This window comes from Vanacampus margaritifer, chromosome 1 (genome assembly GCF_051991255.1).
Source record: "Vanacampus margaritifer isolate UIUO_Vmar chromosome 1, RoL_Vmar_1.0, whole genome shotgun sequence".
Lineage (NCBI taxonomy): Eukaryota > Metazoa > Chordata > Actinopteri > Syngnathiformes > Syngnathidae > Vanacampus > Vanacampus margaritifer.
The window spans coordinates 646649-671436 of NC_135432.1; the positions used below are offsets into that span (position 1 = coordinate 646649).

A 24788-nucleotide genomic window follows, 5' to 3' on the forward strand; every position below is an offset into this window, starting at 1 on the left:
AGAAGACCTCACAGCCTGGGGGAGAAGAACGAAGGCGGCTGTTGTCATGCCAACAACAGAGTTGCGCCAGAGTCTGGAGTATCCCCTCCCCGATTTTCTTTCTATTTTCCGCGTCCTTGTATTACGAGACACGCTTCATGAGATGAAACGGGATAATGGTTGCGCTGACGCTAGGACTGAGCTGTGGTCAATCTGGCACCAGAGCCGGCAGCGGGATCTTTTCTTACCCCTGGGTGCAGTTGGCGTGGCAGGGATGACACTCATTGTTGGCCTTGGCGTACTTAAAGATGAAACTGTTGGCTCCCTGCAGGCCGTCGGGGCACTTGGCCACACAGTTGGGCCCGTCTTTGAAGTGGAGGCACTTCACGCACTGGTCCGGACCCTGGATCAGCAGAAAGGCCAATTGAGCGGGGAATAAAAAGATGAAAGAAAGCTAAAACAAAACGATGGCCAGACAGGTGAAAGAAACAGGATATTAAAGTGTCGCCGTCCAAAATAACGAATAAAAGAAGCACATTGAAACATGGCAAATCCTGTTAACGTGCTCACTTCCTGCTGTGGCTAACGTGGCTGGCGGGCCTTGTGATTTATAACATGTCGAGCGCAAATTGCCTGGAGTGTATTCCGGCACACCTCTATGGTGAAGGCGGCAATCAACAAAATCAGGTCATGTCAAGGTAGCGCACGGGGATGGCGATGGCGGAGATGACAGGTGGTGAGAGTGCAGCAGGCTCATGAATAAATAAGAGCTGTGTGTACGAACAGGCAAAATAACAGCCGTGCTGTGGCCTCGGTGATGTCGGAACACTTTGATGGACAGTGTCATCTTTCCCACATTCATCCACACTGCAGTCAGTTTGAAATTTGCGGATTTGTTGGGGTCGCATGTGAAACCATAACGTCAAAAAACATGAAGAAGTCTGAGTGTGTCTCCAGATGCTTCGCTAATGTATTTGTGTAGAAGATTGCCTGTGGATGATATTAGATTTTCCTGTGTTTTTCTCAAAGTGTAAGAGGAACACAAACAAATCTGATGGAGCTATTTTAATTCTGCACTCAGTCATCATTCATGCTCACATTAACCTGCATTCAGTCTTGCAACAGACTCACAGGTAAAATAGGGTGACCAGATTTTCTAAACTAAAAGTGGGACACATCAAATATACAACAAATTCTCACCGAGAACTATTTACATCAAATTGAATCGCTGGTCAATCTGGTGACTGCTGGTTGTGCTTTTACTTTAGCTGATGCTAAATGCTGTCTTGGTTGGCAGTTCGATGGCTGTAAATTCAACATCATCGTTATCCAACCTATTTTGCTTGGTCCGATATTTGTGGCAATGAAGTTACCCCAGAAAAAAAATTGGGATCCCCTCACCCTGCAACTTGAGATCATCTAATGCGAGAGTGGTCATTAAACGCGAGTGCAGTAAGATCATTTTTTTTTTATTTTGCTTCTCCTTGCAGCTATGGTTTGTTGAAAGCAAGCATTTATTTGTATTTATTTTTGCAAGGGGATCTTTTCTTTTTTCTCCGGAAGTCATTTTTGCCACAATCGTTGCCACAACGTTCCAATGCTAGAAATTTGAAAAAGGGCCTAAAATTCGCAAAAAAAGTTTTTACGCTTGGAGGGGGTGGATTTTGAAGCGTATCGAGAAAAAAAGGAAATTGTGAATTTTGGCTATGGAAACAGGTTTTGAGAATAAACGCTGACAAGACCGGATACACGTCACATGTTTTGACCGGATATGACGTCACACGTACGTTTGTAGTCACAAAGCAATGGCGGACGATAAAGTAAGGTATGTTTGGGGGGACGACGAAGCAGAAATCTTTTTGGAATTAATTAAAGAAGCGGCTATTCATGCTATTTTAAATGGAAAACCGCAAAGAAACGCTACGGTTGATCAAGAATTACAAAAGCAAACTCATACAACGTTGTTGCACGGCGCAGTCGCTTCCTGTTTTTCCTCCTTCTTTTAAATTACTGGTGGATCACATCTCTTAAAGGTGTATTGCGCCACCTACAGCGGCGGAGAAGAAGAACAGATGGCATAAGTTGCATGTCCGTTTTGCGCATTTTCACAAAAAGTGCTTAAAAATTTCGAAACATTTGGATGGAAACGGTGACTATTGTAACATTGGAAACCCGCCACCAGAGGGCGCTCACTTCGCATTCCGTCTGACGATTTCCCATGATTCTTATGCACGGAAGCAGGAAATTGTTTTAGTTGCGGTATGACGTAAACGTGAATGTGAAAGTGAATAGGAAGGAATTTAACAGTTGAATTCCTTTTGAACTGGTTTATCATGAGAATCACGATGACATCTGTGTGAGTGACACGTGGCCCAAACAATTGGCTGGCGGACTGGATTAAAACAAACAAACAAATGGTACACCGGGACGGGCTCTGCGTAAAAGTGGGACAACACGACGGGGCTGGCGAAATCCGCCAGTCCTCGGGACAAGACTCAAGACCGACTAAATCGGGACATCTGGTCACCCAAAGGTAAGATTCTTACCTGTCCAAGACAAGTCATGGTGTTACTGTCCATCCTCTCGCACTGGCTATCACACTCCAAACACACGGATCCGTTGGCAAATTCACGCACTTCCCTGATTGAGAGAAAGGGAAGAGATTGAGACGTATTTCTAATGGATTTGAAAGCGTGTTGAAATATTGATCTGAGCACGCCGAGTGTGGATTTTCAAGTACGCCGTGTGCACATGAGCGCCAGTCGTACATGGGAGCCTTTTGATTGAAAGCAACGTGCCGTCACGCATGCGGACGGCACAGATCAACCTTCTTCTACCCGCGCTGGTCTCCCGGACTTGAAATTGCCACGACTGCCAGAGTGCCCTCCGCTTGAGGGCAGGGAGGGCCGCAATCCGCCACTGACTATTTGATCAAGTTAAAGGCTCAAGCTGGTCAATAGGCAGACAGAGGAAGGCCTATGAATAATGAACAGCTTTTTAAATCGTGGCAAACACAAAGCGATGCGCTGAGGGAGGCGGTAGAGCTGGTGGGAGGATACGAGCGAGCGGGGAAGACTCCAGGGAGCGGCCAGTGTTTGATTAGGAGAGGGTGAAGGAAAGGGAAGGAAATGCTTTGCACAAGTACGTATTTTCTTTTCTTTGCAGCTTCTGAAGTTGAGGCACTTTATAGAGATGCAGTCCATAATAATGCTTTTGTTGTTCCATTGCTCAAGGCAAATATTGGCTTTATTCACTATCATTACAACAGCAGGGGCTGCGTCACATATCGGCCCATGCGTGCATATCCACTCCATCCATAAATGCCTCCTTTGTTTGTGTCCAAACCAGCAAATGATCCTGCTTTTTCCAAGCGGCTTCTCTGCCGAGGTGAGGGCTGTCAATAACAAGTGCCGCTGATCAAAAACACTTTTGCCATCAGTGCAATCGATAGGCTGATGGACGCCCTGTGAGGAAGGCTCACGCCGCGGCAAACATGGCGTCTCTCTCACAGGAGAGGGCTGATTAAAGCGCCGCTCTCGGTTCGAAGAGAGACTCAACAAAATACTTTTATGTGATCCGGACAAATTTGGTGTCTTGATGGATCTCAGAGTAAAGAACGAGACACTCACGGGTTCAACTGGATCCCATTAAAGAGTAATAAAAGTGAAAATGAAATCCCTGTTTTCCCTTGGGCTAAGTCAGAGGATCTTTTATGAGATAATTCTGATGATTCGCTACAATTGCAGCAGCTTGTCGCAGCCCCCCCAAAACACAATCCTCTTTTCCATGAAGTCCAAAAAACCTCCCATTGCTCACTTTCCATCGTTCTCCTTTTCCTTGTTCCGGAGTAATCATATTTCTCTTTCGGAAACTGCATCCTGGGGAATTCTTTAGAAAAGGCCCAGGCAGTGAAGAAATCTTTTTTGGGGGGGAGGGAATTAAATGTTGGGGGAAATGACGCAGAGGGAGAACGACAAAGACCTTGGCAGCGCTCTTCTCTCCAGTTATTTCTATTCAGTTCATTGATTGGCCCCTTCATGGCCGCACCACTGCCCCACGGGGGGGTTCGCCTGATGAGGGATTAGCCCTGCATTAGACTGTGCCCAACATCCCCCCCCCCCCACCCAGCCAACCCACCGGAGCAACTTTTTTAATTAAACACATTCAACGGCTCCTTAATCCACCCTGCAACCCTCACTGGACACCATCAGACATTTCCCTCCTTGTGCGCCTTTTCTCCCTTTTGTTCTTCCTTTGTTTTATTCAACAGAGGTAGAAACTAATGGGAATAAGTATCTTTGCTCAGTAACAATGAAAACGTGCAACAGAGGCTAGCTGAGAGAGCGAGGTTCAAAATCCAACAAGTCGAAATATATTTGATGGAGATTTGGAAGTCGATGAAGCGCTCTAGCGTGCACATTGTGAGGAACGATGACGATAAACAAGCAAGTGCTGCAAAAGCTAAAGAGGGCAGATGATCTTCTCTATGACTTATTTTATTATGACTGTTTTGTATCTTTCCTTAAAACCCGCGAACAGTATTTTATTTTGAAATGGCTTGGTCAGAACCAGCAAAAAAACAAAAAATGGTCACAATAACGCCTAGGAGTTAACAAGTCTTACATGCCTGCCACACGGCGTGAAATCAATTCAGAAAACACAGTTGTGACTGTTCTGATAAACTAAGTTATACATTTTAAATGTATCTACAAACCAGGGTTATTATTGTTTTGGAAGTTTCATTTTAGTTTGATTTTATTTAGTTTTTGAGCTTTGTTTTATAAATTTGGTTAGCTTTAATTCGTTTTCAGGGTGGTTCTGTTTGTTTTTATTAGTTTTAGTTATTTAAAACATGCTTCGTTTCAATATTGGTTTTCGTAAAAAAAAAATGAACTACTTGTGCACAATATATATAAAAAAAAAAAAGCAACACATTTCTTTCCAAGCGTTGCATTTCAGGTGAGTGAGATGAAAAAGCAGTCGCGAGCCGAGCCATTTTTAAAGATCGGTGTAATTGTGTCGCTGGGCATACCCAGCCTTATTTCAAAATATCAGTACTCACCACAGCGGCTGCCCCTTTTGTGGCCATTTTACAAATCAGGAAGTACAAATTTGAAATTCGAAGAATGGAAAAATCATTATATATACAATATAATAAAAATAAAAATGAAAAGGAGCAGAAAGAAGACAAGTATCAAAATTGCCATTAATTACATGCAATTTTAAGGGAAAAAAATCTCTATTGGGAAATAGAGATGAGTTTTTATTAGTTTTAATTATTGAAAAAATGCTTAGTTTTAGTTAGTTTCAATATTGTTTTTCCTTTTTTAAGAAAATTGTATTACTTATGCACAATATTTAATAAACATCATTTCACACACATTTCTTCCCTAGCGTTGCATTTGGGCTGAGTTAAATTAAAAAGCAGGCGAGTCGAGCCATTGGAGGCATAATCAGAAAGTGCTTTTCTATTGGCTGCTGCTAGATGACATCACTTCTGTACTTAATTAAAATCACATTTAAAATCATCCCCAAAGGCTCATGTATTAAATTAATAACGGTACCAAAGACTAAAACCAAGGAAATGTTCGCTATAATTATAGTTAGTTTTAGTTAGTTTTGTAAACATGAAATGTAGTTTCAGTTCGTTTTTTTTTTCTTAAAAAGCATTTTCGTTTCTATTTTACTTTGTTAACAAAATCGTTTTTTAAATTTTAGTTCGTTTCTGTTAACTAAAATAGCCTTGCTACAAAGTTTACACTTTCACTTTGACAGCCCTAATAATGTATAACGTATCGTCATTTATCGCCAATGAGATTGAAGAACAATATTAATACTACTTTTATGACTTGCAAGAAAGATATTTGTGTGATGCAGAAAGAAAGAGTTCCAAGAGCTCCCCGGCATTTTGAAGCTCGTATGATGAGCGGCAAATCAAGCATGGTCGCATTCGTGTATTTAGAGCATTTTTGTGCTGATAAAGCACCTCTTCTTTCTTCTTCTTGGATTCACACGTGAGAGTGAAGAAATGGAACGTCAAGTTGCCATGCTTGGCCGTTGCTGTGTTTACAGCACAAGGAGCTGCCCGCCGCTCCCCGCCGCTCCCCGCCGCTCCCCGCCGCCCCCCGCCGCCCCCCGCCGCCCCCCGCCGCTCCTGCCACAAGTCTCTCCCTCGCCAGTCTCCTTCAAAGCTTTGGCACGGAGCTGTTTTCCCCGACAACTTCAAAGCTTCCCTCCCACAAACGGTGCTCGAGAAGGACCAGCAACAAGTCAACATGACCGAGGCTTTGCTCGCTCTCAAGCGCCGAACCTTGTGCGCAAATGTGAGGCGTCTGGTCTCCTCCGCCTCCCGTGGGTGACAAAGCCTCGACATGAGCACTTTCAAAAAAGTGATCTTGTTTGCGGCCGCAGCCGGGATTTGCCATATTTCAGACAGTTCCTTTCGAGTGCCGCGATTCGCAACATCTCCTGCTTCATTCGCAAGGAAGAATCCGGGAAGCACATCTACAAAGATCTTATCCTCAGGTGAGTTTTCACTCTTTCGTTTGATGCGCCTCCTGGCAGCATCCGGCGATGACCTGAGCGGAATTATTCATGCTCCAACGTAACATCAAATGTGGCCTTTGTCAGTCAGTCATCTTGGAGCTCATTTGGGAAAATTGTAATGAAATATCACAATTCAACAATATCTTCCAGTTAATTTTCCTCAATGGCCGGTCCGCTGTGCACATGACCTACTCAGAGTGCAACATTTGGTATCGGTTCATCTCATTACATTCACAGCAAATGGCAATTAGACGCTCCTTCTGAGCCCTTGAGGACACTTTGAGTTCATTCTCATACATCAAAGCTGCTTAAATTGATTTTATTTCCACGGCTTGTCAAGTGTGCCTGCTTGCAAGGGAATGAATGCGTCTTCAGGAGCCATAAAGATCTGGCATTGTGGAAAATGCTTTTGCAGCTCGTTTACAGCATTTGTGAACAGTCAACCTGAATGAGGACACATTTTTGCACCTTTTACGCACCCGTAAAAAAGATCGCAGGACTCAACGCAGGTGCGGCCCCGTCTGAAGTGGCGGCAGGAGAGGCACTGGTCCGGCCCCGGGCCCCAGCAGCCTTCGTCCGAGCACATTGGGTCGCACACCATGCGCTGCTGGGCTGGGGAGGGAAACAGATTCAAACTACAACCCAAATTGTGTGTCTTCTAATTTGAATATCCGGGAAATGCTGGACTCAGTGTGTGAGCATATACAGTCATTTCTGGACTATAAGCCGCGCTAGCTCCATTTGGGGAATATTCAAGTTTGTTCCACATATAAGCCGCACCCCACTGTAATGTTACCGCACCGGGTCTCGCTCTCATTCTGTCTCTCCTTCTGCTCACTTGGTTTGTTCTGCTCCGCCTGGCGCTCTTGCGCTTCCTTTATGTTGCGCCCCCTCGATGGATAAGCCGCACCTTTGTATTAGCCTCAGGGTCGAATGCAAGTGAAAAAGAGCGGCTTATAGTCCAAAAATAACCATGAATGGGAGCCCTTACACTAAAAAATCTATTCTGTTCATCAAATGTCAACCGCAGACCCCCTGATTTCACCAGCGTCATCAGGTGGTGGATCGAACCCTGCGTCAACAGTCAATGGCCAGAAATTGTCGAATAGAGAAGCATTTGGAAGACACTGTGGATAAATCTATGCATTTTAGAATGTGCCAATTTACGGAAGTGTGGAACTGCCAATGTGAAGCAGACATTATTGACTGGCATATATATATATATATATATATATATATATATATATATATATATATATATATATAGATATAGATAGATAGATATATTACTTCCCCACAATGCCACAGTGACTGCATGTGAACAATTAAAAAAACAAATATATTTTTAGCATTTGGCCTACATTATACCAATACGCTCATAAATTAAGTATGTAAACATTGTTAATTCATCATTTTCATGATTTATTATTATATTTACAGTGCATGATTTCCATTTGACATTTTTTTCTCATAATGCCACGGGGCATTGACTTGTGCACGTGCAAGTGAAGAGGAAGCGGTTCGGAGCATGGATGGATAGATATTTTTTTTTAGCATTTGGCCTAAATTACACCATAATAAATTAAGTACGTAAACATTGTTAATTAGTCATTTGCGCATGCACAAGTCAATTCCCTTGTGGTATTATGGGGAAAAATGTATTTGCGTATTTGCCAGCTTCCGTACAAATCACTTTGGGATGTAGTATTTCATTCCATTGTCCTGAGTTTGTACTTTTATCTCGTTTCCTGTTTCTGCCAATCAGTACAGCTGAGTTCAGTTTGGTCATTTAAAAAATGATCGCAACAAAGCACACAACTTGCTCATTCACTTTCTTGATCATTTTTCTTTATTGCAATTGCTCAATAATCATTCATTGACGAGACGCTTTCAAGCTGCAATAATGTCGTGCTTTTTACATGCCTGTCAAGTCATCAGTATCGACCGATTCGAACCTTATCATGCCAAACGGAACCGAACCGTATCGCTTGATGGAAACAAAGCAATAAAGCGTACTTTGGACCGGTCCGGCTACAAAAACAAGGACACACAATAAAGCCGTCGCTACTCACCGCATTCCTTGGGGTCACGGTTGTTGCGGATCAGCACTTTCTGGGTAGGCGTCCGGAACAGCGAAGTCCAGTTGACGGTATTGTAAAAGCAGAGGCGGCTGTTGTTGAAGATGTAGACGTTGCCGGCGCTGATCTCGTCCAGCGACTGGAACTGCAGCGAGGAGATCCAGCGTTGCTTCAAAATCAGCAGGGAGATTCCGCTTCCGCTGCGCCGGGCGACATCGCAGGCGAGATGACGTCGGGGACGTGCAAATGAGGAAAGTGCAAATATGATCTCTCCAAAAACAAAAGGCTGTCCCGAGAAAACTCTTCTGACATCATGAATATCCAAATAAAGTAAAAGGTCATTTCCTTTGCATCCCCTCCATGAAAGCCTTTTTTTTTACACACAAAGCCGTTTTCATTGATCCTATAAGTCATATAAATGCGAACTTCTTGTCAGTGTACTTACAGCTTTTCCATGGCAACGTGTTCATACCTGTAAAGGGATCTCCCACCGATGGTCGCCAGGTTGGAAAAAACACTCAGATCGGTCATGTTCTCGGGCCAAGATTGAATGTTGAGGTAACCTGAAGACATCGTTAAGAAAATCCCTCCGTAACCAGTGCATGCGCTCCTGTCACTTTATGGGGTTACATTTGATGGGGAAAAAAAACAACAACTCACAAATCGAATTAGTTTTATGAGTTTTGGTGGCTATGCAAAGTTCAAGCAAGAGCTAATTCTTTGAAGCAAATGGACAATATGGACTAATTAAAAGACTGGATTGAATATACTGCACAATTTGTTGAATGGCGTCGGGTTTTAATGACAGATAATACGGCATCAGCATGTGTGGAAATGACATTAAAGCCAGAAAGCTGAGGACGAGCGAGGCAGAGAAGCCATTGCTCTTTCTTATTGCTTGGCTTTTCATTATGAAAATGCAGTTTCGCTCCATTAGCCGTTTGGCTCAACTGCAACGCACACTTTAATATGACAAAGCGTTTTGTATACGAGGCATCGCTCATCCCGTTAGAGTCCCCGCTTGCTAATGGGCACGCACTCACGGGACACACGGTCGCGTCATGACACTCGGCCATTATTTCCAAAGTCACTCATTCACCTGTGATCTCTTTCACCGTGCGGAACACGTTGAGGCGCTCGGGATCCAGCGGTCCGATACCGTGATACATGTCCCTAAAGGCAACACACACGGAAAATCCGACACTCATTTTCAACATATTGTGCAAGCTCGTCTCGTATATGCGGGCGACACGCTGGAAAACATCTTCTTACACCAAAGTCGTCCGCGTGACTTCCATTCGGTCCACTCGGAGAGCTTCGGGTCACTGTGACAGCACCGGGAATATTTCGCACTGACCTCCTCCACAAAAGAAGTTGTTTGCTACCCTATTCCATCCTGCTTTTGACTTGCTTTCAAGCAAGTACAAATGCTTCTTTTTGCACATGTTCAGGTCTACAAACTAATACATCTGCATTATCAAGATTTCTATTAGGCTAAATCATACTCTATGTAAAATGTAGGGATGGGTGAGAACCATACAAGGTATCAGTATCGGGCCGATACAAGGGATGCACCGATCGATTGGCCGGGATTGGGATCGGCTTTTCATTTTGATTTGTGAGAACTGCTTGATGTGCCGTTGAAATCTACCCGTTTGTGTTGATTCACAGGTATTGTTCAATGGCACGTTGAATGTTGCTTATGGGGAAAAAAAAATGCAGCTCAGACTTTTCAAAAATCGGTGATCGGCCCAAAAAATTGTGTTTGGGCACCCATAGTCGATACCCAGCCTTATTTTAAGATATCATATTCGGTACTCACGATGACGGCCGCCCTCTTGTGGCCATTTTACAATAGGGAAGTACAAATTTGAAATCAGAAGAATGGAAAATTCATTATATGTACAATATAATAAAAATAAAAATGAAAAGGAGCAGATGGAAGACACGTATCAAAATTGCCATTAATCACATGCATTTGAAGGGAAAAAATCTCTCCTGGGAAACAGAGATCTTTCTTTCAAATGATCTGTCTTTGTTCTTTTGGGGAAATTTGATGTGACAAAAGTACTAGTGGTATCGGTTCTTGCAATCAGTGAATTGAGTACACAAAAAAAGTGTTATTGAACATCCCTAGTGAAAAGTGTGTGGTTTGAAGCTCACCCTTTAATGCCAGTGATGAGGAAGATGAGGTTGCCATTGATTTTAGTGCAGTTGACAAATTTGTCAATATTGCTGGCATCCACCGTTTGATGGGACTGCAGGACGCCCGTCCCGATGCCGTCGCACACTGGCAAGACAAACACAATCCATACGTTATTCCTTACGCTCCTGCGCATCCCAAGTGTTGACGTGGGCGGCGCCTGATTCCAAATGACACGTTGATGCAAGGCGAAGGCCACCCATTGAAATTCTTCCGACGAAAGCCAATAACTGCGCATAATAAATTCGTCACATTTGCATTAATTACAATCGCCGCCGTGTGTGTCTGACCAAGGCGAGGAACGGCGATGATGAATACGGCTGGCATTAAACGCCGTAACCCCTTTTTGATCTTGATTTATACCAGCCAATTTCATATCTGAAATGTTAATTTGTTATCATTTCCCACAGTTCCTTTGGCTATCCCTCATTAAGCTCTCGCTGCTGCATGACGATGGAACCCAAGAGATTAACCCTTGAGAGGTACCGAAGCACATTTTTGTGTTTCATTGAATATTTCTCTTTCGGAACGAGGTAGGACTTTCTTCATGTGATCGACTGTGAAGAGATCCACATATGAAGCCTCATACACACGCTTCTCACTAATTTTATATACCGCTTTGTGTATATATATTAGAGCGGCCAAAAAATGACATTTTTTAAAATTTATTCAAAAGGCTTTTTTTAATCAACATTTTTTTTGAAGATCACCTGTTTTTGACATTTAATGTTAGAAGGACGTCTTCAACATTTTTTGATCCACTGCACACGCTCATCCTCCTCTTTTTCTAATCAGTTAATTACTTGCATAATTTAAATTGGAAAAAAAAAAATGACCCTGATATTTTGACATGAACAAACACTCTGAATGTCATACACAAACATTTCTCAAATGCTTTAATGTCATTTACCCCCTAGGCGGTATTGTGACCCGTTTTGGGCTTTTTGATGGGTCTGACCAAGCCATTTCAAAATAAAATACTGCCCACGGGTTTTAATGAATGCATGTCGTTATGTGTTTTTGCTCAAACCATAAATGTAACCCTCCGCTGTCAAGTTAAAGGATCATCTGTGGTCAAAATTAAAAGAGTGATTCATCTGCATTAATCCATGATTAATGTTATATTTTTTTGTGATTAATTAATAAGGTAATGCTTTAACTTTGACAGGACTATATATACATATATATTAGAGCTGTCAAACGATTACATTTTTTTTTATCAGATTAATCACATCTTAGAATTTTGATTAATCACGATGAATCACTTTATAAAAAAGGCTTTTTTATCAATATGTTTTTCCCGTCAAATTTGAAGAGCACCGGTTATGTGTTAATTCTTTTGACATTTAATGTTATGAGGACATCTTCAACATTTTTAATCCACTGCACACGCTCATCCTCCTCTTTTTCTAACCAATGAATGGCTTGCATAATTTAAAATGGGGGAAAAAATTGGCCCCAATATTTTGACATGAACAAATATTCTAAATGTCCTACGCAAACATTTATTAAATGCTTGACTTGAATGCATGTCATTATGTTTATTGCTCAAACAACCTTTGCTACCTTAAACGTAGCCATCCGCTGTCACGCTAAAGGATCATCTATAGTCAAAATTAATAGTGCGATTAATCTGCGTTAAATCATGATTAATGCAATATTTTTGGTGATTAATTAATCAGTTAATGCTTTAACTTTGACAGCACTAAAATATATATATATATATATATATATATACATATATATATATAAAACGGGAACTGTTTAACAATCCAATAAAACCAAGAGGGATGGAAGAAAAAACATATTCATAGTAATTGAAACCTTAAAACATTAAGAAACAAAGCTGTAATCCCAGTTATGCCAGTTGAGATGTTGCAGCGGCCAATGACGAATCTCAACAGCAGGTTTCAAGAATGCATTTGAACAGGAGGATGCCATCGACAGGATTTAAAAAAAAAAAGAAAGAAGATGTCATCATTGTTTCTTAAATTGTATGACTGAAGGTTTCAATAACTATTTTAAATTATTATTATTTTAAATGATTTTAAATATTTCAATTACTTTTTAAAAAGTTGTCGTATTTTTGTATCAGCCGCTATTTATTCCAACAGAGTGAATTGTAACAAACACAAACAAAATCAGTCCCAACATATTCAAAAAGGAATTTCCACGGCAGCATGTAAGAAGTGGAATGCAATCTATTTGATGATGCTCTTTTAAAAATTAAAAATGAAAATAAAAAGTTTGCAAGAGCACTTTGGCAACCTTTGGACTCTCCAAGCCAGACTGAACGGTCCATTTATTTGCGAACACCTGACTTGAAAAAGGTGCCATCTTAACAACCATATTGAGAATCAGCTGACACAAATGTCGATTTCACATATCCACGGAATAAGTCCTATTTCGGGCCTTTGTTACACAAGGTAAGTCAGTGTTGCCACTAAATCATATTTTTATGTAAAGCTTTCAAAGTCATTCTCACGAGTTACTGCTGATCCGATATCATAAAGCTATTGGATTAAAACGGCACAGCTGCTTAAGCTGTTTACAAAGCCGGCAAATGCAGAAGAGCGGCTGAGGCTGCCGAAGAATGCGCATAAAACACATTTGTCCTGAGACGGGATTGATGCAGACGCCATCTTGGGCCATCTTGTCGTCTTTCGTCAGGATGGAAGAGTTAGAGCCACCGGAAGTGTCAAACGCGTACATTTATTGACTATGTTATCGCCACACCTTCATGTTTAGAGCTAAGCTCTGTTGTGAAGGTGGAGTGAGATCCTTCCGTTTGTTTGGAGAGAAGGTTTTAGCTTGAGCCCGTTTATGAGCTTCTTACGAAGCAAAATTGTCAGCAATTGAAATGCTTCAGATCACATCTCCAGTGTCGGGTGTGTGTTGATTTTTTCGGACCCACACAAGGTGTCAAATTCTGATTTCCAAATCTTCTTGGATTTCATCACGTTGATTGACTTTGACTTTTGATGTCCTGCTTTTCCGACATGCTCTGTCCGTATTCTGTCACGTTCATGCAGACTTTGGCTAATAGTACCGCAGTCATTATTTACAAGACCACTGATTGATTAAAGGCATCGACACAGCAAGCTGACATCGGAAGCCGGGAAGTGGCTGGGGGTCGGACGGATGAATGTATGAAGCGCCGTCACTACGTGGAATGCCGTTGGCAGAGCGTCTGGCGACGTATTCCGTCTGTTAGTAAGTATAATAAGGAGGCCTGTTAAAATAAAATGACATTCATAATGTGTTATTTGGGCATAGTTACTTGCTAAAGGCATTTTCTGTTACACAAACTCACATGTGTAAAAAACAAACACCCCAAAAAAAAAATCAACTGAACCTATTATTTACTACACATTTTGCTCAGAGTGAAGAACCATGACAACGCGTACAAATTTGTATCGGCACGATAGCTGCTTTGTTGGTCGAAGTGAGCAGGAAATGGATGCGCAATCCAAATAAGACTTGATCCTCCTTTGGATTTACCTTTGGGGCAGATGTCTCTGCAGGGAATGCACATTTTGATATGGTTCTCCTCCACTTCCATCTTGTTGCTAGGACACGCTCGGACACAGGAGCTGTGGTCCACCACAAAGTTATCTGACATAAGCACACAGAAGATGTTTGCATTCATTATCATACAGAGTAAGGATGCCTTGATACTGGCAACTGATGCTATTTTCATCCTATTTGTTCTACGATCCAATACACACAGTGTGCTGCTGCAGATAAGGTCAGCAAGGCTGGAGACGTGAAAGCTTATTACGTAATCGTTTCAACTCTGTGGATCAGTGGTCCCCAACCTTTTTTTTCACCACAGACCGGTTCATACATGTCCACAACTTTGGCGGACCGGGAACCCATTGGGTTGAGGGTATGTGTGTGTGTGTGTGTGGGGGGGGGGGTGCTTGGCTGTTCGTCGGCTGATTAATAAAAGACTACGACAACAAACGCAAGTCCACTAGCATAACAAAGGTAACAAAACGCGACTGAGATGATTAGCATCTTGACATGTGTCAAGAGTCCGTCAGAAGCAGAGAGAATCTGGTCACTTTTCAAAATAAAATATTTTGAAGCCTCGGCTAATCTATTAACCAGAAGTACAGTAAGTTTTTCTTTATTCTTTCAACTGTGCGGCCCGGTCCAAAGGTACAGGTCCGCGGCTGTAGATGATGTTCATGTATGGCAGTTTGCCTGGACATTCCGCATATTTCATGCAGAAGCACATTATGACTGATGCATTTATTGAGTCTTGAAAATAGTGTGAATAGGAGTGGAGAAGGAGGAATACAGATGCATATGAATTGATTTTACTTTGGAATATATTTCCAGGGCTGTGGATTGATATGCAATCACTTTATTATAGAGCAACCTGAATTTTTTGGTCTGGTTGTTTTTTAGTTTTCCAGGTGTCGTCACTGTGCGCGTACCGTCTTAACCTTGTTGAAAGTACGGCACATTCACCAAACCCTTCTTTATTCAAAAATAAGTTGTTGGGTATAGTTTTTCTCTCAAATTCGAGACATAGGTAGGGTAGGCTCTTTTTTTTATTTCTTTTTTATTTTTAGTAGAGTTGTGAGATTAACAGACAATGTGGAGGAAAAAAATGGCGAGCCAAAAGGCAATGTTCTGACTTTAGCAGATGAGTTTGCTTGACACTCTCATCTATCGTCACAAGCTCTGGGCAGAGACGCAAAGGACAAGGTCGCAGATACAAGCGGCAGAAATGACAAATGTAAGCTTGGTTTGGCTTCACCAAAGGAGATAGATGCAGAGATTTGCCAGCTGAAAGTACACCTGCGCATCGAGAGGAGCAAAGGGAGGAGAGAGAAGGCCATGCTGGAACCTGGAACCTCACAGTGTCCCTTTGGTGTAATTAAATGTTGTGTGCAAGTACCGCAGTCTGAGCCGGTTTAAAGTGCTGCATCCACGGCTGAGTACAGGGAGATGTTTTTTTTTCTTTTTTCTACATGATTTGTATGTTGTGTGTTTTTTTTTTTTTTGGGGGGGGGGATGTATCCATCCATTATATGTTATATCCATCTTGTTTGTGGACAAACATCTATTATATAAATATTAGGTCCATTTGAATGTACGGTGACCCAATTTTTGTTGTTTTAGGTCTGACAGCTGTTTTTAACTCATTTTTGGGTGCAAAACTGATCTAAATTTTCCTGTATTACGCCACGTTTTTGTGCTATAGGATCTTTGTTTTCGAAATAAAATATGAAATAAATGTCTATGTATGTAAACTAAATTAACAGTAGCTTCAGACACACATTTTTTTGGTGCTGGGCATTTTTTTTTGGTGCTGATTCTGACTCTCTTCCCACATAGCCTATGAACAACATGCAATTTTAATTTTTTAAATGATTTGTTATAGTGGACGCCAGGAAAATATGGCTGTGTTGACATCAACCAAATGATGTGTTTTATTGGTTTGGACACAGAAATATGTCATGTCCACTGCAATCATCTATGAGTCAGAAGGTGTTAAAAAAACCACGGTATGCCCATGGTTGCAATGTTAACAGAAAATTCAGCTGGGATCCTCCAAATTCCTGCTATGCTAGCTTTCCGTTTAGCTGATATTGTTAATAGGCTACTGACTTATTGGGAGGTTTCAGTTGCGACCGCAAAAAAAAATTGCCACATAGCTGGACAAGAATCCAGTCAGAAACAGCTCTTCTTACTACAGCCTTACGATAGCTAATCAGTGGAATTTTGCTTATCGGGAGGGTTAGCTGTGCAGAAAAATCGAGAAAAATCAGCATGCCAATTTTTGTTTCAATCAACAGAAAAATCGAACTCAACAGATATGTTTTTTCAGTGTTGCCATCCAGCTTTGATTCTTGCCATTTAACACTACCAGTTATATTCTTGTCATATCTTATCAGGTTCAGTTGCTGCTTACGGTTCGCTGTTTGATTTCTATAGCTTGTTTTCGCAAACTTCTGTTTCTGCACGAAACATTACCTCGTCTAAGTTATTAAAGTCCCGGAATACCGGAAGCACGCGTTCACTTATTTTGCTGCTAAAATTCAGTGATTCCACGTCAGCATGCCGAAGTAAAGATCCAAAGTGAACGTACGCGGGCATTTCTTGACACAAAAGGCTCCGTAAGTATACTTGGCTCTTGGATTGTGCTCCAGCTGGAACGATGTGGATTGATACACAAATGGCTGAGGGCATTGGGTCACACATGCGCCGCTGTCGTTGAAATTGGTGCAAGCCTGCGAAAAAAGAAGGGGGGAAAAAAAGCACATAAGCCGGGGTTTGTACAGGTTACAAGTGCGAGCTCCCATGCGGGGCTGGGGAGTTACGGGGGCCATCGGAAGGTCATAATTCTCTCACAGAAGCTGTTGTGAATGAAAAACTATTACGGCAGCATTTCATTTTTACGCAATGTGTGAAGCATGCTTCCGGGCCGCAAACGGGAGACAAATTGGAGCCATCCATCCACCGCTACCATGTAAATGTTGAAAACTTTGAAGTGTTTTGTCGTCGGTGGCCACCGTCTGAAACGGCGGTAATTGAATCGGATGAGTCTCTCTGTGAATTACAGCTACAATATTGCACCTGCGCTGCACACTGCGCAGCGGTGGTCCAAACAGGACCGACTCTTGGTGATAAGAGGGATATTAATTGGAACAATGAATCACCAATTTGCTCTTTGAAGAGCGCCGGCGCCGCAGACTCGTACCGCCTTGCGAAATGACAAACAATGCATCACGAGGTAAACAAAGTCAATCGTTGTGGAAAATGACAGAGACGCGCATGAGAGGACACGCGGAAGGACGGGCTCCAGATGCATGACGGGACGGAAGCGGGTCGCGTGCACGTACGAAGCAGTCTGTGTCCTTGGGTCCCGAGCAGCCGCCGGCGCACTCGCGGTGGCAGCAGTCGCTGACGTACGGCCCGAAGCAGCGACCGTCACACTGCTCTGCGCACACCGTCTTCGTCACTGCCGGCAAAGAGAAGAGCTTGAAAGGTCCGCCGCACGCACGCACACTCAAACACAAAAGAGACAATATCACCGCACTCTCATGCTGCAATGATGTGAAATTCAGGCAGATACAAATTAGGGGCTTCACAAGCAAAAGGTCACTCGAGTCCATCTTTGACCAAAAGTCTGGAATAAAACTTTAAAAACACGTCCTCTTTTCTTGTCCTTGAACAAGCCGCTTATCTTCTAAAAATGATGGTGGCGCTGTTTCAAATATGCTGCAGCATGGAGTTCACTGATTCTGTCTAGAAATTAAAGTTCACTTCTAAATGTGATGGACCACCGCATAGGTGGGTGTAAAAATCATCAGAAAATGAATGCCCGGCGGTGCCGTTGATTGTGCTATTTAGTGGTAAATGTCGATATGGCTCAAGTGGATCTTACTTGTTCCTTGCAACGACAGCGCTGATGAGCTCATTTAAATGATAAACATCATTGGCAATGTGCATAACGCGATGCCGTAGATCGAACCTAGTGTCCCGTTTGCGGCTTTTAGGGGGAAAGCTGTTGCATATGTCGGCGGAAGAATCTTTGATTCTCCAATCGCAAATCTAATAATAGTTGCGTTTATGACGTGCTGAAAGAAGTCTGCAAATCGTTTCATTTTCGTCAAAATAAAATAGAACTAGAAATTATCAGTGTGTGTTGTAGTGCCACACTTTAATTGAGACAAAAAAAAAAGGGTCATGTTGGGTTGGTGTAAAACAGCCGTCCACACGTCGTCGTGCGCAATTCAGTACATTCACCCCATCGTATATGCTGGACATGGCCGCTTTTTTATAAATAAATGCAGAAGTAGGGCCATTGTCCCATTTACGTAAATAAAGCACAGAATGCCTCCTAAGAAAATTGCTAAATTATATAGAATGATTAAAAGAACTTTGGAGGAATTAATGTGTTGAAATGACAATGTGACATCGCATTTCATGATATGAACTTTCATTGGATCGATATAGCAAAAACCCTTGAATCAGAAAAAAAAAAGTTATTTATGAAGAAGTCAGTGGAGGAGCTTTAGTCCTCCTCCTCTTTCCCCCTGCTCCTTTGTTTAAGATAATGAACAATTTTGGCTATATCTTTTCAAGTGTTTTATTTATTTATTTTTAACACTTTGTTTTCACTTATTTCTATATTTCATTATATCTATTTTTAACCAGACATTGGTTAAAAAAAATAAATAAGCTTTTGGGTCAGGAACAGATTAACTGCATTTCCAATCATTTGAATGGGAAACATGACCTTGATCTATGAACATTTCATGTTACAAACGGGCTGACTGAAGCAATTAAATTCGGAATTTGAGGTTGCATTGTAGATGACTGCAAATTACAGATTGAAGTGGTCAAATCTGGAATGGCTCCCTTTTCACTTTAGAGATGCGCCTTGAGAAAGATCAAAGCATACTATTTCATTTGAATTTGTCTGCCTCTAACCATCTTATCTGGCCTTAACCAGAAAAAGTAAGTACTCTGAACATGCCTGGAAAATGTGACTGCTGTGGTTGTATACTCACAGGTTTGACACTGGTCATCCTGGTGACCCCAGCACCGTCCGTTACAAGAGCGATGGCAGCGCCTGCCTACATAACACGCACACACACACAGGAAAAAAAGGGTTTGATTGTTTGTGTCACTCCTGTAAAACTTCCAGAGTGACAACACGCTGACAATCACGATGGGGATGACTAGCCTGGCCATGTTGGATTCCTCATCTGCCATCATCAAGGCTTGATGGACTGGCGTTAATAACAGAGTATGAGGACGCGTACATCCTAAACACTGCCTGCCGAGGCCCCCCAATTGGCCAAGCTCAACTCCCACACGTTCCATTGTCATTTTAGGGCAAACCCACTCGAGTCTTTGTTCCTTTTCCTTGCCATCCTCCTTCATTAGTGACTATCATCGAGCGCTCTTCTTTCTTTGTTGTCACAAGTGTTGCTATGTTGGCAAGTACCCGGCACGTAGCTCCCTGCAGATTTTAAGACTCAACACCAGTATGCTTAAAACAAAAGGTCATCATGACTTCTTTGCCGAGTGAACTCAAGTTCAAGTAAAGCCCCCGACCCTTGTCGCATGCTCCATGTTTGGCACTCCAGCTGTCCTTCCTGCTCATCCTGATGGCTTTGATAGAGCAGTATAAACTTCTTCCCTTGAAACGAGCAGAGAGGCTCGTCCCCCAAAAATGTGCCATGAGGAGCCACTTCTTGTGACATTGAATGTCCGGCAGACAGAAATGGCTGCTGTGTGTAAAGAAGAGGGGCCGGTGGACCGGAGGGCCCGCAGACAAGGGGCAGCGGCACCAGCAGAACCTTCACGAGCAGCTGTCAGAATGGCTGAGACTTAAAAAGAGCACAGCGGCACAGCGGCTCCATGGGCCACAGCGGCGACACAAACCTTCACACGCTGATCTAACGCCATGTGATTTCGCTGCGAGTCGACCGCTAGGCAAAGCACGAGGACTGAACAGTGACGAGCCCGCAGTGTCTTGACATGTGGATCACCTCCAAAAAGTCTCATTGTCATCCGCATTTGCGCCATACTCACATCCCAGATTGCTGTTGTTGGACGGCACCACCAGCAGCTCCGCTTGGGAGTTCTTGATGATGTCACGCCAATGGATGGTGTCCGCGTGGCACAGGAATTTGTTCTGGTCAACGTAAACGCCCCCGTTCAGGATCTCTGCCAAGAGAGAAAAGCGAGAGAGAGAATTGAGCACACGCCCACCAATACGTAAGAGTAGTATGCAATGACAGGGAATCAATAGATCAAGGTTAGCCACAATAATCTCAGAGTAGCGGCATACGGCGCTCACCGAAGTGCATCTGAGCGTGAAGATAAATGCTATTGACAGAGCAATTCAATACCGCACTGATTTCATAAGACCTCCCAAAATAGATTTTTACTGCAAAAACACACACACGACAGGAAAACATTATTTTCCGACTATTTTATTCATTTTATTAACCTTTCTTTTCTGGGAGATGAGAACACATATTGAAAGTAGAAAACTCTCTCGCATTCACTTTCATGGATGACAGCAGTATTTGCAAAGACAGACAGAACAAGAATTCCTAAAAAAAAATTGATGTGAAAGTATCAGTAATACAAAGGCAAAAAAAATCCAAAATCAAACAAACTATCATGTAAAAAAATCCATTTCTGCCATGAAAAAATAAAACAAAATAAAAAGTTCAATGGCATCAGTTTCAGCTCATTGTATTATTTTCCCCAAAAGATGGCACAGCATATTAAAACACCTTCAATTCATCTTCTTTGACCGTTCCAAAAATGTTTTGAATGGGAATTAGATATGAAGAAGACAGAACTGAGATTTTGAGGCTTTGTAACTCTAACACGATAGTCGTGTTTCAGTCTGAGGATGGACTGAAAAAGCAGAAAAGGGGAAAAGCAACGCTCAATGTATAAACGGCACTGCGGCATTTCTGATAAGTGTGAGCAAATCCACACGTCCAGTTGATTAATAATCTTAGTGAGCCTGTTTTGCTGGGTCACGTGTGGAAATAATGGAAGCCTATTTAAGAGCATTTATTGTGGCCGAATGTGCCTTAGGTCAGGTTATCTAGTTTTTTTCTCTAGTCATATTGGTGGGCAATATTGCAATTTGCGTATTCCTACTTTATATTTTTTCCCCAATTTGACATTCAAGCACTTAACTCTTTCACTGCCACTGACGTTTAAAGACGTCAAGTAAAAACCTACGCTTCACTGCCAATGACGTCAAAAGACGTCATCCAATGATTTTTTATTTTTTTTTTGAAACGGGTAGAGGAAACCCTTCCGCATGTCTGGTGAAAGTTTCCAGTCTGTCTGTTGTTCCTAATGACTATTTTTGCACGCACAGGCGGACGTTCGATCGGACGACGGAGAGTGCCCCGAGTCCAATGCATATTCATCGTTGGAATGTGTACAGTCTGCTACTTGCTATTTATTCCCCGGAAAAAAAGGAAAGTGTAACGTGTAACGTTTGCACGCGAAACGGACAAAGCGAAAGTAAACTGTTGTGCGAGTCCTGGCGTCTCCTTGCACGCAGGAGAGCGTTACAAAAGGAAAAACTGTATTTGAAACATCCACATAATTGTAAGTAGTACCACAGTTGCACACATTTGTAAATAGTTTGCGAAATTGTTTTGTCAAATTGTTACACTGTTGAATGGAAATAAACGTATTTTGCAATCAAAAAACACTTTTTCATTGTTGGTGAAAGTAAAGCACTATTTAGGTGTTTGTGGCATCATTCATGGACAAAAAGAAGTGTACAATTCACTAGAGTGCATGAAATAACATCGTTTCACAAAAAGCTCTTTTTCTCCGTTTTTTGTTTCAAAACAGAGAATTTCGGAAACAAACAAACTTTTTTTTTCTGATGAAAGCTGAGAGTCCAATCTTTCATTTGGTAGTATGTGTGTTTCCGTAGTCCAAACACAACATTTTCTGTGGACCTTGAAAGATCACTCAAAATGCTTAAATCGGCTGGCACTGGCGACAACCCGTTTCTGAAAACGTCTGGCAGTGAAAGAGTTAAATAAATAAATCAGAAGTTAGCAGTTAACCAGTATACGAGTCATTTTCTTCACTGAATACTTGAACTTATTAAAAGGAACCCAGACTGTAATGACAAGTTTGCTCTATATTATTTATTTGCTTGTTACCAACGTAACCATGAGATTCATTTTTTAAAAATCATTTCCAGTTCAATACATTTAGTAGAAACTTGATCTGCCATTGTTATTTACAATGCAGACTGGCTGAGGCTCTCTGCCGAGCGATGTAAAACGCCGGTAAAGAAAGCGAGGCAGGTCTCCGTAGCGATCCTAAAGAAGCAACATGCGATCGGGAGAGTCGCCGTCCCCCGCGCCGTGCTCTCGTCATTCACGACACACATTCAAGAGTTTTGAATGTTTACGGCGACGTGCCTTGCTTTCGTTATAGAAGTTTTACATTGCTTGGCGGAGAGCCAGCCGCCATTCGACGTCACTACGCATTGAAGTGTCGCGACGTAAATAACAATACGCCCAAATAAAGTTTCTACAAAATGTATTCAACTGGAAAAATGAAACTCATAGTTATGTTAGTAACAACCAAATCAATACTATATAGAGTCAACTTGTCATGACAACTGGGGTTGCTTTTTAAAGTAATGCCCCGTTTTTGTAGACGGGCGCGTGTGGGCTCAGCGTAAAATCGGGCACATCTTAATTTTTGTGCCAGTGAAATCGAATTTAGTGTGTTTGTGATTTTGATAGACTTGTGCTTAATAGGAGTTGCGATGTATCGAATTGCAACGTGTCCGGCGTCTAGCAATTCGGCAGCACAAAGTACACTCGATCATTTTCTAGCTAAAAGCTGGTCTACATTTTGGCACAGGTGTTGAGTTTGGGTGTATTTGATGGAGTCGCAGGTAGACAAATTCTGAGCGCCACAAATTGTGAGTGGTGCATGTCATCGTTTTGCATACGTAAATATGAGACCATGGTAGGATAATGCCTCTAAATCATTGTATAAATCAATGAATCATTTACGTCATAACACATAATTAATGTTAACGACATGAAAATATCAACAAACAAGATTGTGTGTTTGATCAATCGGAATGTCACGCAACAGATAGTGGACCAAACAATTGTTACTTAGTTGCTTCTGAATTTCACTCCACTTTTTTAAACAGGGCATTATGAATATCAATTCTGTTACCCTTTATGTTTTAAATGCAGTAGGTAAATAACTGAAAATGATAAAATCACGAAAAATGTCCTTTGTTAAATACTATATCAAATTTCATTGCAGTGATTACATCCTTCATTTTTAAAAGTATATCTTTTTCCTTCTCATCGCTTTGAAAAGGCGGCCTTGGCTATCTATAAAATGCCAGTTTGCATTTTAAAAGAACAGGATTTGACAAATCAAAGAGTGATTCCTTCGCTTTTGCTGTAATTATGCATAAACTCGCGGCCCCAGTGAGGAAGCGGTTCAGAAAATCAAATGGATATTCCGTTGAATGGTTTTAGGTATTTTAATTGGAGCAGTATTTAATTCTGAAATGAACGTTACGATTTAATGTTTACTGTAGCCGCGAGCGACAGCATAGCCACACAATGATCCTGCACTGCGTTTGAAAGATTTGATATAGAAACAGTTCTTTCTCAACAGGCAAAAAGTGGGCAAAAAACCCAAACTGAAAATATTCAATAAGTGCTCCCATCGCTCTTGACCCGCTTTACCTCACTGAGTCCAATGAAGCGCTTTTGTACGGAGACTCAATTGGCTTCCTCACGCGCCTTCTGCTGGATAGCACAACGGATTCTGTCGACGAGTTGTCTTCCTTAACGGATGCCTGCACGTGGAGTACGGTAATGAATCCTAATCCCTCTTCTTGTAGATTGCAGATTTTTGAGAGCGATGAAATGATGCCTTAGTAATCCCTTGCCCCCGTCGCGAGCGCTGACCCGTATGAGACGGAGAAACAACATCAGTGTCCTTCTCACACTGTTGTTTAGCCTAGTTTAGGGATTTAGATGCAATCACCTCTCACACTCTTCTCCTAGAATATGAAATACTGCCAGATTCTATCTACACACACACACACACACACACACACACACGTAATGTCCCGATGAATTAAATTTCATATGAAACCTAACAATGTGCTTTAGATTAGAGGTGGATTATCTGCCGGGTATGATCTCCCTTGGCTGATTATTAACACCAAGAGAGTTGGGTGCGCGACACACTCACAGGAAGCTAATCGTCAGCATCCGACATGATGATTAAAGAAGCGGGTCCTAGTGAAGGCACGGACATCTATTCAAAGCCCTCTTAGAGGTGACGTGTCGCTCTGTCTGCCCGCTGAACGGCCCGCAGCCGTGGCCTTGTGTAATCATGTTCCCGTCAAAATGGACAATTTATCAAGGGGAGTTTTACATTCGTGGAGGGGGGGGGGGGGG

General features: G+C 42.1%; 1 protein-coding gene across 3 annotated transcripts in view; it reads right to left on the bottom strand.

The window, feature by feature from the left end:
* Positions 1-24788, bottom strand: part of LOC144055004 (receptor tyrosine-protein kinase erbB-4-like) — a 202741-nt gene that overhangs the window by 41851 nt on the left and 136102 nt on the right. For all 3 annotated transcript variants that reach the window (XM_077570553.1, XM_077570560.1, XM_077570544.1), the window contains exons 4-15: positions 20371-20505; positions 19341-19406; positions 17667-17785; positions 16913-17054; positions 14308-14421; positions 10767-10893; positions 9703-9776; positions 9076-9166; positions 8598-8803; positions 7005-7137; positions 2526-2619; positions 228-382 (exon numbers count right to left, since the gene is read on the bottom strand). In XM_077570553.1, the coding sequence (XP_077426679.1) occupies positions 228-382; positions 2526-2619; positions 7005-7137; positions 8598-8803; positions 9076-9166; positions 9703-9776; positions 10767-10893; positions 14308-14421; positions 16913-17054; positions 17667-17785; positions 19341-19406; positions 20371-20505 (1456 nt within the window). The remainder of the gene's footprint in view (positions 1-227; positions 383-2525; positions 2620-7004; positions 7138-8597; positions 8804-9075; positions 9167-9702; positions 9777-10766; positions 10894-14307; positions 14422-16912; positions 17055-17666; positions 17786-19340; positions 19407-20370; positions 20506-24788) is intronic.